At 43.4% G+C, this 14,507-nt stretch overlaps 1 protein-coding gene across 2 annotated transcripts in view; it reads right to left on the bottom strand.

Annotated features, from left to right (window-relative positions):
* MGA (MAX dimerization protein MGA) overlaps positions 1–14,507 on the bottom strand; it is a 124,322-nt gene that overhangs the window by 31,017 nt on the left and 78,798 nt on the right. For both annotated transcript variants that reach the window (XM_068254300.1, XM_068254299.1), the window contains exons 13-15: positions 14,033–14,496; positions 12,816–13,059; positions 8,091–8,714 (exon numbers count right to left, since the gene is read on the bottom strand). In XM_068254300.1, the coding sequence (XP_068110401.1) occupies positions 8,091–8,714; positions 12,816–13,059; positions 14,033–14,496 (1,332 nt within the window). The remainder of the gene's footprint in view (positions 1–8,090; positions 8,715–12,815; positions 13,060–14,032; positions 14,497–14,507) is intronic.

Raw genomic sequence — 14,507 nt, 5'->3', positions numbered from 1 at the left:
GCCACAAACACAAAATACTGTATATACTCGTGTATAAGCCGAATTTTTCAGCACAAAAACCGAGCTGAAAAGTTACCCCCTCGGCTTATATGCGAGACAGTGGAGCAGAACGGATGGTGGAGCAGTTTTTGTTGCTGGCAAAGGAGCGTAAAGATTGTGCACTTCTGATCCTGCCCTTGCCAGCCGGCTCCCTGCTGTATACATGCCCCGCATCCCCTGCAACATGGTGTGTGCTGCTCACGACTACCTTGTCCCCTGGCTTGTGGAGCGGAGCATGCAAGAAACGTGTCAGTGGTGCAATGATCAGGGATTCTTCCTGTGTTGCATTCGCTGTCTCATATCTACGACCCCATCTAGTGGCATCTTATGACACAACCATCACCCTTGTGGCACATTTGGCCATGGGGAGGGGTGCTGACTTGTACTGGGGGCTATACTGGGAAGGGGCTTATACACGAGTCAATCACTTTTCCTGGTTTTTGAGGGAAAAGTGGGTGGTACCCCTGCTTATACGCCGGTCGGCTTATTTGCGATGCACATCCTCACAAATGACAAAATCATTATAGGGCCATCATTTACGCAGAATACGGATGAGCAGGTGACTTGTTAATAATAATGGCAGTATTTCTATAGCGCCTTTCTCCTGTCGGACTCAAAGCGCTTGCGAGGCAGCCACTAGACAAGACAAGACAAATAACATTTATATCGCGCTTTTCTCCTGGCGGACTCAAAGCGCACTCAGTAGGCAGTAGCAGTGTTAAAGAGACTTGCCCAAGAAACTCCTTACTGAAATAGGTGCTGGCTTACTGAACAGGCAGAGCCGAGATTTGAACCCAGGTCTCCTGTGTCAGAGGCAGAGCCCTTAACCATTACACTATCCAGCCATTTGTAATTTGGGGTATTAGCACTTTTTTTTCTGTTCAGAAAGTGCACACAATACATTGTTTCGTAAAACGCTGGTAAGGATTTTTTATGAAAATATTAATTTAATAAAAACTTCTAAAATTATCACGCGACACACTAAACCGACAAAACTAAATTATTAACTTTACAGGCTTAGTGGGTATCCGACTGTTACATATAGCGTTCTCTAATGGCTTTTGTGTTACAAAAACATAATGTTAGGCTGAGAGAAGACTGGAATGATTATTCTATCAGCTCTCCAGGGATGGTAATCTTAGAGCATAGCATAAGGTTACCAAACTTCTTAATCCTCTGTTAAGGCTCATACACACATAGACTATAGTCTTTTGAAAATGAAAGATCACAGACCTAATCTTACCACCCTTCATGTAGTATGAGAGCCATACCTTCACAGTCTTTTCTATGGAGCTGAACTCCCCATCAGAAAAAAATTATTTGCAAGATGCTGCACACACAGATGCTGTACACACAGATGCTGTACAGACACAAAAGATCTGTTCCTGCAAAATGCATTCATAGTCTATGAGATCTGTAGATCATCATACACCCCTTGTTTAACTGACATTTATCTGCAGATCAGACAATCATCTGCAGATCTGAAAATCCATCCTGGTGGATCTGATCTGCAGATGAATGTCAGTTAAACAAGGTGTGTATGAGGATCTGCAGATATCATAGACTATGAATGCAATTTGCAGGAACGGATCTTTGGCAGGAACAGATCTTTTGCAGATACTGATCTGTTGCATGTGTACAGCATCTTTGTGTGCAGCATCTTGCAAAGATTTCTGTCTGATGGGGAGTTCAGCACAATAGAATAGACTGTGTAGGTATGGCTCTCATACTACATGGAAGAGGGTAAAATTGGTCGGTGATCTTTCATTTTCCAAAGACTACGGTCTGATGTGTGTATGTGGCCTAAGATTCTGCCTTTTCTATTGCTACAATTAACAGTACGGTTAATGCAAGAAGGTAATCTGATGAAGAATTCAAGCAACAATACATCAAGAGAACACTGAAAGTTGACCTGAACTCTTGCACAGGACAGACCGAAGGAAAACATTTAGAAATGCACCCTGCATATAGAGATAAGCCTGTCTGATTCCCCCTCATCTGTGACTAAGCATAAGTTGTAGGTGTCTGACTGCCACGGCAGAGAGCTCATTTGTAAGCAGAGGAGGGTAACCATATGTCTGCTTCCATGAAAGCAGGATGTAGACAAACTGCAGATGTATTGCAGGATTTGTGTCAGCGGTAACAAAAGAAATGTTTTTCTTTAGGGCCGGTTCACATTTCAAAACGCGGACGGCCACGCATGCGGAACGCAACGCGTACGAGCGCACACCATCCGCGTTTGTATGCATTGCGTGGCTGATCCCATCACTGAAAAGTATATGGGACAGCCGCGCGTTTTTGCAAAATCTGCGTGCAGCATGCGTTCCTGGACCGTACAGCCCAAACCGTGTCTGGAAACGCGTGCAGTCTGAACGGGCTCTAAAAGAGGGATTGTCAGCCACAAAATGAAATTCCATTTGAACAGCTCTGTGTTTATTTTATTATGCAGCCTTAGGCCTGGAACCCACTAGAAAGCACAACATGCTATCGCTAGAGATTTGTGATAGCGTTTTGCGAGCGATTTCCCTGCTCCTATACAATTCATTACAATGGAAACGCTCCCAAAATGCTGCATGTCCTGCGATTTCCTTAATCGCAATTGCTGTAGAGGAATCGGTCACATCCATTCATCCATTTACATTAGCAGAGCGTTTAGGGTAATCGCTAGCGATTGAAAGCGCTCCCTAAACGCTCAAAAAACAAAAAAACACCGCTCTAGTGGGTTCCAGGCCTCAAGCTGCATTTCAAGCATCCCAATCTAATCAGAAAAGTTTCTGCTGTAATAAATCTTCTCTCAGTCAGACTGGCTCTATTTGGTACAATGCCGAGGAGGAAGCTTGTTATCTACCCTCCCGCATTCCTGCTCCTCACTGATTGGACAAGGGCAGTTCAGTGTGACAAGAGGCTGAAATCTTGCTGTGCTCACATGTTTACAAAGCAAGCTATGACAGAGCAGATCCTAGGAAAAAAGAAACTAAGGGAGGAAATGACATCAGTATTGGCTTCAGTAAAAGGGAATTCAAGATGGCAAATGCCTGAAACAGAATTCTCTTAATCTACTATATAAAATTCACTGAAATCAGAATGTGGACAGTACAATACATCTCTTATGTAAGTAGATCAAGTAGTTATCTACTTATATATGTGGTTTTTTTTTTCCTGGCATAGTGTGTTTTTTCGCAGATGCTTTTAAGAGAACCTGAGAAGACCTAAAAAAAGAAAATTTATACATACCTGGGGCTTCCCCCCAGCACACCAATCAGTCACTCGCTGTCCTCCTTCGCTGTCTCCATTCTCCGCTACGGGTCTTAGTAAGTGAATCAGAGCACAGTGCCCGACCCGGCCGCGCATAGAACGCTCCCAGCCAAGAGAGCCCGATGGGGGAGTGCATGGCCGGACTGCGCCAACTGGCTCACTTACCAAGACCCAAAGTGGAGAATGGAGGCAGCAGAGGAAGGTGGCGAAGGACTGATCAGCTTGCAAGGGTCTGGAGGAAGCCCCAGGTATGTATAAATTTTCTTTTTTAGGTTGTCTATAATTAAAGGTTATTATGCTGTTGCTTATAGAGCAGAGAGGGAGTTCTGAGTTCAGGTCGGCTCGAAGTATTCTAGATCTGTAATGGATTGGTCTTGTCTGCCTGAATCTGGCGTTGGGAGATTGTTGAATGCTTACTAGGGCTGCTGACACCTTCTCAAATTACAGTACAATGAACCAGGGAAAAAAAAAGCTCTTGCCATCCAGAAAAGAATAAAATTGCGCAGCACTCTGATAGAACCGGTTGCTTTAAGTAAAAATCAATACAGGTTCTCCCCAGTTAAAGAAAAAGATGGGGAGTATAGGCTCGTTCTTAACCTGAATCTTGGACCAGTCTAAACACTGTGCCACCAGCGTCCACCTCTGTACCTTTGCTGTACCCCCCCCCCCTCCCCCCAACTGTCGCCCTGTGCCTCCACTGCTCCCATTGTGTCCCCTTTTTCCTCCAGTGCCCCCATGAACAATTTGCCCAATTTGCGTCCCCTGCCATCCCCTTGCCCTTCTGCCTCCTCTGTGCTACTCCACATCCCCTTGTGCCTGGTTTACACTTACAATGATATACCCACGCCACTCTGGGAGGTTGCAGCTTTCGTAATTCATTTGTATGTTGACTGCTCGGAAGCCAGGGACTACCTGTACTGCTGATTCAACCCAATGCTGCAACTAAATGTTCCTTAAAATAGTTTAGCAAAATTTCCCTATGAAAAACTTATGAAACAGAAGATATCAAAATATTGATGCACTTCTAATCTAGACAGCGAGAGAAGATTCCAAACTGTATAACTAAAACTTCTGTGACAGGAGTGTATGAATCAGAAGGACATAGCAGTATAGCACACAAAGTGCAGCCAGCAGCACACTGTTGCTTCGGTTTTACTGAACTCCATGTAATTTTGCCTTGTAAGAAGTACATAGCCTGAAGGAAAATGAGGAGGCGGCAAAGCCCTGCTGTGACTGTTTTTCACCTAACTAGTTCATGCTGAGATTCAGAGTGGGCATGTTTAAAAGCCTAGTTCAAGGACAGCCTATGAAAATGGTTTAAAAACAAACAAACAAAAAAAGTTAAAGTAAAAAAGTATGACTCTAAAGTACCCCCTTAAACCTTTCTTTCAAAACAAGTGCAGAATTCTTAAGGGGCCTGATTTACTTAAAGTGTACCAGAGCTCCCGAAAATTAAAAGTTTTATACATACCTGGGGCTTCCTCCAGCCCCAAAAGCTTGGATCACTCCCAAGCCGCCGTCCTCTGCTGTCTGCAGCTTCGGTATCCGGTCCCGTCATTTCAGCCAGTCAGGGTCGGCGGCTGCTGGAGAGATAAGCAAACAGCGCACTTCTCTTACGTCAGACTGGCCACAACTGACAGAAGTGACGGGACCCGGTTCCTGAAGCTGCATACAGTGGAGGACGGCGATGTGGGAGCGATCCGAACTTATGAGGCTGGAGGAAGCCCCAGGTATGTATAAAACTTTATTTTCAGGAGCTCTGGTTTCCTTTAAGGCATCTCCAGTGAGCTCTCACAAGCTATTCAATAACTCTGGACTGGGAACAAAACAAATCAAAAATCTGCTGCTAGGTGATGAAGTAATACAACCTACCAAAGCTAACCAACCAACCCCGTCACTGCCACATAACGCCAGTCCTGCATTCCCTTCACTGGCTACCTATAGAATGGAGGGTCCTATTCAAGATCGGCCTACTGACATTTAAATTCCTGAATAATGTAGGCCCTGGATACATTAAAGATATGTTACAGCTGCGTAGCAATCCCCGCATTCTCAGATCCACAGGTTCTAATAATCTAGTCATACCCAGAGTCCACTTAGAAACTTTTGGTCCTAGAGCCTTCTGTCATGCTGCCCCTACGTTTTGGAACTCCTTACCTCAACAGATCAGGACAGCCCCATCCCTGGACGTGTTTAAATCCAGACTGAAAACCCACCTGTTCAGTCTGGCATTTGCAGAAATATAACTTTTGTTGTGTGAATACTTCATCCTACTAATTACTGAATCTGAGAGAGCCTAAGCGCTTTGAGTCCTATGGGAGAAAAGCGCTATAGAAATGTTATCGTATTGTATAATACAATCCACAACTGTTGTACCGACACACTGAAATCACACTGTTAATTAACCTTTCAGCAATCTCCAGTCTCATGCAGGCTACTGCAGAGAGAGGTTTTTGTAATAAACTCATGATGTCCTGGAAAGTGTACCTGAGATCAATGGGGAAAGCGTGTTTTCCTCCCGCTACGCTGCTATCAGCCCTGTAAAGTCCAGGATTCAGCTCAGCAGAGTAATTTTGTTAAACACCCGGCTGTCATCAGCTTGCCTCCTCGTCTTCCTCCTATGCTGTGAGTAGAGTTGCTCCACCCCTTCATTCCCCGTCACGCCCCACCCAGCTACTTTTTCATGCCACCCAGTAGAAAAAAATGTCTGGGGTGAACATTGAGGTGTGAACCTCAAGCTACCCCTCTTACTGTATTATGGTTTTGCTACGCTGTATATATAAATGGGTTTCAGAACTCCATCTGTAAATCAAATGATACAACAGCATTTACTCATGGTAGAGGGATTCTTTTTATGATAAATGTAATAAAGGTTTAGGAAATGAAACTGGTTGTGAATGCAGAGTCATGGCTTTAGTGGGTGTGACGTGTTACATGGATTATCCACAAGACCAAAAGGTAGTTGGGTTCCAACTCGACTAACGCCAAGAATATTACGTGACCAGCACTGATCTTTTCCAACATCTGTTGATCTACATCAAAGTAAGTCTCTAATTATATTAGAACTGAAACACAAAAGTAGCTACAAACATACAGACCCTAAATGATGCCATTTTTATTATTTTTTTTACTGCAATGTTCCCTTAAAGGGACTCCGAGCAGTGCCTGTGGGTATGCATTTAAGCATACCCACAACTAATTAATCATATCCTCACACCTACCAGCATGAGGTTTGTAATTATATTCCCCTGGGTTCCTTGTATTTCATTGCATTGTGCTCAATGGAGCTGCCGACACTGGGGAAAGTGTCGTCCTGTGTAATACAATGCTGGACTCCAAAAAGTGCATAAAGTATGGCATATTATTTTGAAGCTCTCTTTCTCTTCTTTTCAATGATATATAAACCGCCGCCCTACGCCTTTTAGTTTTTTGCGATCGAAATTGCCGCAATCTCGATCGCGAAAATAGCGAAAACTAAAAGGCGTAGGAGCGGCGGTTTATATATCATTGGAAGGAGGAGAAACAGAGCTTCAAAATGATATGCATCTTTCCATAGTTAGTGCACTGCTCTGAGTCCCTGCACTGAGTCCCTTTAAAAATAGAGTCTGAAGCCTTCAAAAATATCGTATTACCGGTACTTGCCAATACTCTTCAGCAATAAGATCATAGCTGAAACGCTGCATTCCCATAACAGAATGATGTCTTTATACCGCCCAAATCCCTGGGGCAAAATTCGGGGATAGCTTCCTGGTAGAGGCAGAGCTTTGTGCATTAGCTCTGGCTGCTGGAGTCAATCTCTGCCTCTCCGCGGGGGGAGAGACGGATATAGATTCCAGCAGAAGCAGAGCTACAGCGCAAAGCTCTGCATCCCCCGGGCAGCAAAATCCATGACCTGGAAAGTCGTGGAGTTTTGCTCCGGGATTTGGGGGGGGGGGGGGGGGGGACGACTTTGGGGTATAAATAGGTTGTTCTGCCGTGGGAATGTGGCGTTTCAGCTATGACCTTATATTTTTTAAGGCTTCAGACTCTTTAATAGTCTCTCAACTTAAGAACATCCTGTCCCCTTTTTCATTGCATTCTAGGAATGTGGTCATGGTCAGCTGAAATGCACTTACAGCACTGACCACTCATTCCTTGAGGACTCTTTTTCCATGGGCAGCTTAAAGTGGATCTGAGCTCAGAACTTCCTCTGCTCTAAAAGATTAGGCACAGTATGAAAACAATTGAGGAAAAAAAAATCTTTGTTACAATGCACAGAAATCTCGCCCCCCTAAAGCCCTGAAAATGACTGGATGAACTTTGTCTTTTTTGTACAGGGAATGCTGAAGGCTGTGACTCATGCCTACTGATTACACACCAGATACATTCAACTGTAACTAAACAAATAAACACAGCTCAGTGCAGCCTATTTCTATGCGGAATGAACAGTTTTCAGTCTGTTCTTTGCAAGAGCTCGGGTCCACTTTAACAAGCAGTTCCGCTTCCCAGCTGCTGACCACGGCCGCCATTGTGCTGCAATTACATGCAGCTGAATGGCATCGTTTGGTAACGCAGCGTTACACTGCGGCGAAAAAACTTCTTATGTTGTGTCTACTATATGAGGGGGGTGCACCTGTGCTGAGCACTAGCAAGTGCCCGAATGGTGGACAGTGGCAGCTTACAGACTGTGAATTTACAGACGTCAGCTGCTTGTGGAAAAGAGGCCTAACACTGGTACAATCGTCTTCAGTTACATCTTTGTACAGAGCACAGTAGGTTTATAAAATTCACACAAGTTAATAAAAAAAATCTCTTACCGCCTCTTAATGTTACTGTTGGTGTTCTACCTGGAGAACCAACCATCCCTATTGTTGGCAAACTGGCTGAAGCAACCAAACTTGTCGCCACTGAAGCAGCAAGACTTTTATTGGTACCAGGGTTATTTGAAGAAGTGGCTGGTGGGCATGGAGCTCTGATCAAGGCTGGAGGTGGTATTGCAACAGGTTCCTGAACAGGCGAACCAGATGATAAAGTGTTGGTGTTATTTGAAGATGGTGATGTAGGTACTACAGCTGAAGACACGGTGGGAGAACAGTCTCTTGCTATTAGCTTGGGGACACCCAACATAGGTGTAGGTGAAAGAGGAACCTGTTTTTTAGGGGGTGAAACAGCGGCAGCTGAAAGTGGTGGAGTAGACGGTACCACATTCACAGAAGAAACCTGAACAGAGACTTGACTGTTTGATGATACTGGAGTAGAAACTTGACTGTTTGATGATATTGGTGTAGAGGTGAGTACTAGAGGAGGTAACTGAGTATGCAACTTTGGCAACAGCAAGCGTGGAGGCTCAGATGATTTGACTCGAGCACTTTTCTGCCGTTGATTTCCAGCATCACCCTTGACAACTTGATTGCAGGCAGCACTGGGTGTGGACTGCACACCTGCAGAGTAAGAAGATCAACAACTTCACTGTGACAAATGAATAATCGTGATGGTCGTGTCTAGGAGAACTCATGGAGAAGCATGTGATAATTTTGGTCAGGTGATCATTTTGGTCAGGTGATAGATCTGCAAGTCTCCGATTTGCTAGTAAATCATGTGCTAAATAAAGCAGAATGTGATCACGGCAAATCAGAGCTTTGCAAATCTTTTAGCTGAGCAAACAAATCACGTTTCTCCATAAGTTCTTTTATGCTGGGTACACACGGTACGATTTTCCGTGCGATAGATGGATCTGATTGATAAAATCCCTCACGTCCGATATTACTCCCGATTGATTCTGCGTGCGATTTCGCATAGAAAGTGAATGGAAAAAGATAAACATTAGTGAAGATAAGAGAATTGAGCGGAAAAAACAACCAGGTCGGAAAATCGCACCGTGGGTACCCAGCATTAGGCACGGCGATCACTAATGAAGACCACACAAAAGAGGCTGGCCTCACAGGCATAATCTGACCGTGTCCTGCTGCACTACATTATCTGGTGTTTTCAATGCCAGCTTTTCACATTTTGTTGACTTGATCTTCTCTCATGACCCCTTGCATTAGATTTTTTGTTCATTTTTGCGCATAATTAAAAGCACAAACATACATGAAATTAGACATCTAGGAGCTCATTTAGTTTTAACAATTAATCGATTCATAACAGCTTAGCTGTTTGGAGTGTTTTTCATAAGTATTACTTGTACGTTTTTTTTTTTAACAGTAGCTCATTTAAAGTAGACTGACAGTGTGCCTGTACCGATTACCGCTCCTCCCGGTGGTTTACAAGTGCCATAGGGGGTGGTAGTTTGATGAGCCAAGTTAGCCTTTCATCCATACAAGCATGTTCCAGTCCAAATCTCCAACACAGCACCATGCCCTACCTTTCAGTAACAAATGTAAGGACTAGTTTAACCACTTGAGCACCAGAGGTTTATACCCCATAGTGACCAGGCCACTTTTTACAATTCGACACTTCAAAACTTTAACGGTTTATTGCTCAAATGAATTTTACCTCCTATTCTCACACAGAGCTTACTTTCGGTGGTGGTTTTGATTGCTGCTACTGTACTTTTATAGTTTTTATTAGTTAAAAAAAGACCAACATTTTGTATTGTGAGCACCTCCGAGGGACAGTTAGTGACAAGGCAATATACTCTGTACAGTGCTGCATAAGATGTTGGTGCTATATAAATACTAAAATAGCTGATTAATAATATAAACAGCCTGCCAGCACAGATCATTGGCTGGCAGGCTGATGGCCGGGGTCTGCTGCGCACAATCTCGTTCCTCGCGAGATGACGCACGTGTTGCGGAGGAACAAGAGCGCTGCGGACCCGCCACCAATCTGTGGCCGTCCGCAGCTGGTTAAAGAGGAACTTTAACCTAGAAATAAACTTCAGTCCAGTCAGTAGCCTTTCCCATTGGCAATCTTTCCCATTTCTCTCATAGATCGTTAGGGATGTCTGTATGGCTGATATCTGTGCATAGAACTCTCAGTAACGAACATTCCGCACAGATCACCTGGCAGAACTAAAGAAGTCACGACCAGTGATAAATTTCAGAATGAAAATCACAGAAAGGAAAGATTTTACAATGGGCAAACACTGACTAAATAATTTATAAGTGAATATTGTGAAAAATAAGGCATTTTATTGGTTATGTTATTTTCACTACAGTTCCTCTTTAATGCTGGGCATACACGGGTCGTTTTTGCGGCTCGATTAGCCGTCGGATCGACTCCCGCTGCGTCCCCGCGTGCGCTTCCTTATCTTCCACTGGTTTTCCGCTATTGTCGCCCGCGGGGATCGAGCGCAGAATCGATCCGCCGGCTCATCGGACACGTCTGATATTATCAATCGAGCCATCAGCGGCTCAATTGATAACAAACAAAAAAAAAAAAACTTACAGTGTATGCCCAGCATAAGACTTCAAAGAATCTGATGTTTAATGGCACAAAACATTTAACAATTTGAATTGGTTTGTTTCATATAAATGGTTTGTTTCATTTAATAAAACAAAGTTTGTTTGGGTTCATTAACCTCCTGAGGACACCCGAGGTGAAAATAAACTAATGAAATAAACAATTGTATCAATCTTCCTTCTCCTAAAAATAACTTTTTAAGATATCCCACAATTTTATTTTATATTTAAATCTACTTTTCAAGTTTTACTTGTTTTGTTTTATAGTTTTTGCTCAGTGGCACATCCATTGAAGTATGCCAGAGCTAAAATCTATGAACTACTGGCCCTTTTTATCCCTCTCCTGCTCTCAGAAGCCATTTTCTGCTAGGAAAGTGTTTCATAGTTGTAATTTCTTATCAGTGAGGGTTCCACCGTAGTCTGACTCAGTCCTGACTCAGACAGGAACTGCCACTTACATATCTGATGTTTAAAGAGACTCTAACAAATGTTTCAGCCTTAGTTCTTCTATCCTATAAGTTCCTATGCCTGTTCTAATCTGCTCTGGCTTACTGCAGTCTTTCCTAACTGCACTGTCTCTGTAATAAATCAATGTATCTTTCCTCTGTCCTGTTTGTCGGGCTAAGGCTTGATTGTGTGGAATGTGCAGGGCTGCTTGTGATTGGTAGAAGCGATACACACCCTCTGCAGGCCCCCTGCACACTCTGAATGACTCACACACTATGCTTAGCTGAGCCTATTAGAAGCTGGTTAGTTTGTTTGTAAACACTGCCTAAAACTGTTAATTACAAGCCAGGATTGCAGCAGAGAGTGGCAGAAACAGCAGAGGGGCACAGGAGAAAATAATGAATAGAATGGTATGCTTTTTATTGTAAGAATATTAGAGTACAGATTCTCTTTAACTCTTTCAGACAGAGAAAGAAAAAAAGGAACATAGCCTAGTTATTTGTGTGCTTGGCACTGTACATACAGATGTCTATGTCATCACGTCACCTCAGGTATCCTTTTATTTATTTTTTTTAGTTGCGATTACTGTGATTGTTACACAGTGATCACAGGTTAAGGAACCAATGGAATTGGCTCCTGAACAGTGCACAGGACTCAGCTGTCATTAGGGCATGCTCGATCGTGTCGCGTGCATGGGAGTCTGAAAAGTTACATTTATGCGGAGTCAGGCTTAAAGAGCCACAAGCATAGCCTAGATTTAACTATGTACAGTCCTCAAGAGGTTAATGTGGATATAAAAACTCCCACATGCAGGTATGGGGGCTACTAATGAGCACAACCCCCCCCCCCCAACTTTGCTTATGGGCACCCTACTTATTTCAGTCATAGAGGATGCCCTGCAAGTGAAGGAAGGAGGCCATCTCTGATGGGGAAAAGTGGTCTTTAAACATCCCCTAGCCAACTGCAAGTGCCTGGTGAACAAGGGTTTTTTTCTTCCTTTGTGTCATCTATTCAATCCAACAAAGCCAGTAGGCAAGTCCTTCTGGGACCACCATTTTGATTTTTGTTGCAATTGCTGCAGCAAGTTTCTGGAAGTATTCAGCCCTGGCTACAAACCAAACTTCCTTCCTTCCTTGCAGCACACCATCCTCTGGTGTTTCCAGTCTCCTTTTACTTGATTAAAGGGAAGTGGTCACGTTGAGCTCGTATGCTCACCTAATTTAATGCCACTGGCAGTGTGTATATTTATGTATGTGGTGGGGGTCAATAGATGTATGGCAGGTAGAATTGCATCAGTTGAGTATTAGAGCTTGTAGTAAGAAGATGCTGGTTGTCATGATCATTTAGTTCCAATGGGCAGCACTGTGTCGGTGTGGGTTTCCTCTGGGCACTCTGGCTTCCTCCCACGTTCCAAAAACATACAGATAAATTAATTGTCTTACCTCTTAAATTGCCCTAGACTACAATGGACATATGACTATGGTAGGAATTAGATTGTGAGCCCCCCTGAGGGACAGTTAGTGATACCAGCATGTACTCTGTACAGTGCTGCAGAAGATGTCGGCGCTATAGAAATACATAATATAATTAAAATGAATGGTCAAGATTTGCGCAAACATACAAGTAACAACGCTGGAGTTTAACATTTCTCAAAATTAAAGTAAATTTTACTCATGCCACGTATATACATACTTGTCTTCATTTGCGGTGAAGCATCTGCTATTTCGATGATGTCTTTCAAATTCCCAGCTGCTGCTGAAGATTCTGGTAAAGCGTCCTTAGCTTTTGCCTTTGCAGTGGCTTCCTTGCTTTTGGACAAGGATAGCAGGCTGGGCCGTAGTCTGTGCGTAATATAAGCTGCAAGTCTGTTTGCTGGATGAAGTGCTCCCATCTGACCCAACAGCAGTTTAGCCTGAGGGTAATTTTTCCCATTGACCTATGCAACAGTAAACACTTTTTACTATTCAGAACCATGGGTAAAGTCAAGGAATTGCACATTACATTAAGTTGTATCCAACCCGAAATCTGTCCATAAACAAACTAAGGGAAACATTAACAAAGCAAAACTTCACACAAACATTTTACTTCTGTGATTTGAAAATTATCATTTGTGATAGTTTCAAGTAAGGGTGTGAATTCTGTACAGACAGTCCTTGTGCAGGCACAGTTCCATGCTAGGAATAGCGGTAGGCCCATAATTAAGCACTTGACTTGCCATTCAGCCAAGCAGAGAGTGTATTTCTATAGGAGGATCCATATGTAATCATCAGATGCTAGGTTCGTGTACCCTATGGGTGGCTGGATGGTGTAATGGTTAAGGGCTCTGCTTCTGACACAGGAGACCAGGGTTCGAATCTCGGCTCTGCCTGTTCAGTAAGCCAGCACCTATTCAGTAGGAGACCTTGGGTAAGTCTCCCTAACACTTCTACTGCCTGGAGAGCGCGCCCTAGTGGCTGCAGCTCTGGCACTTTGAGTCCGCCAGGAGAAAAGTGCGATAAATGTTAGTTGTCTTGTCTTGACTTCAAGGGATAGGTGAACCTGTTGCAGTTGGTCCAATAAAGTAAGCTTTGAGATGTAAACAAAGATAAATAATTTATAAACTAGAAAAAGTATTTTTAGCAATTACCGGAATAAAATAATGTAGCCCGTTAAGGAGTACTCCTAAAAAATAATTGTGTCAAGAAGTACATAAGATGGTATTACCCATTATGAGGGGTACTTGACAAACACTATCTTTTATAAAGAAGTACATGCTGTAATAATAATGTAGACAATTGTACAGGGCACCTATGAAGCTGGGCATACACCAGCTAGATGTAGTAAGCGATTGACCTTTACCTGATCTTGCCTAATTAGATTATTGACCTCGGCCATTTAATCCAGTCTGTGGATCTATGAGCTCTTCTTACCTGAATGAGTTCTGACTCGTTGGCAGTGGAGGTCTTCAACTGAGCAACCATTTTCCCAGCTGGAAGGACTCTGGTGTAGAATGGAAGACCCTTTGCTCCATGGGACTTTGGTTCTTTTTCATTAGAGGTCTCCGAGGGGGCTTGGTCAGGAACTTTTACACTCTCAGGTTTCGGCTTTGGCAGAGGGGGCTTTACAGGGGCCTGAACTTTTGACTCGCCTGGAGCCAATGAAATTTTCACTCGAGATGTGGAAGATTTTGAATCACCTCCATCCTTATTTTCTGATGTCAGTTCTATATTAAACCTGCCTACTCTGAAGGACTGGGGTTCCTTATTATCCATGTGCTGCGAGACGATATTGAGAATCTTTCTTCGATCTTTTTCCCAGCTGCAGTCCGAGATGATGTTGAGCAGCTTGGGGGAGGAGCTGTGGTCTGATTTCTTGAGCTTTTTCTCAGGAATTTCTGCAGATATG

This window comes from Hyperolius riggenbachi, chromosome 9 (assembly GCF_040937935.1).
Source record: "Hyperolius riggenbachi isolate aHypRig1 chromosome 9, aHypRig1.pri, whole genome shotgun sequence".
In the NCBI taxonomy this organism is placed as follows: domain Eukaryota; kingdom Metazoa; phylum Chordata; class Amphibia; order Anura; family Hyperoliidae; genus Hyperolius; species Hyperolius riggenbachi.
Note: the sequence above shows the minus strand (reverse complement) of the source record. Positions and strands in the feature narration are given on the sequence as shown.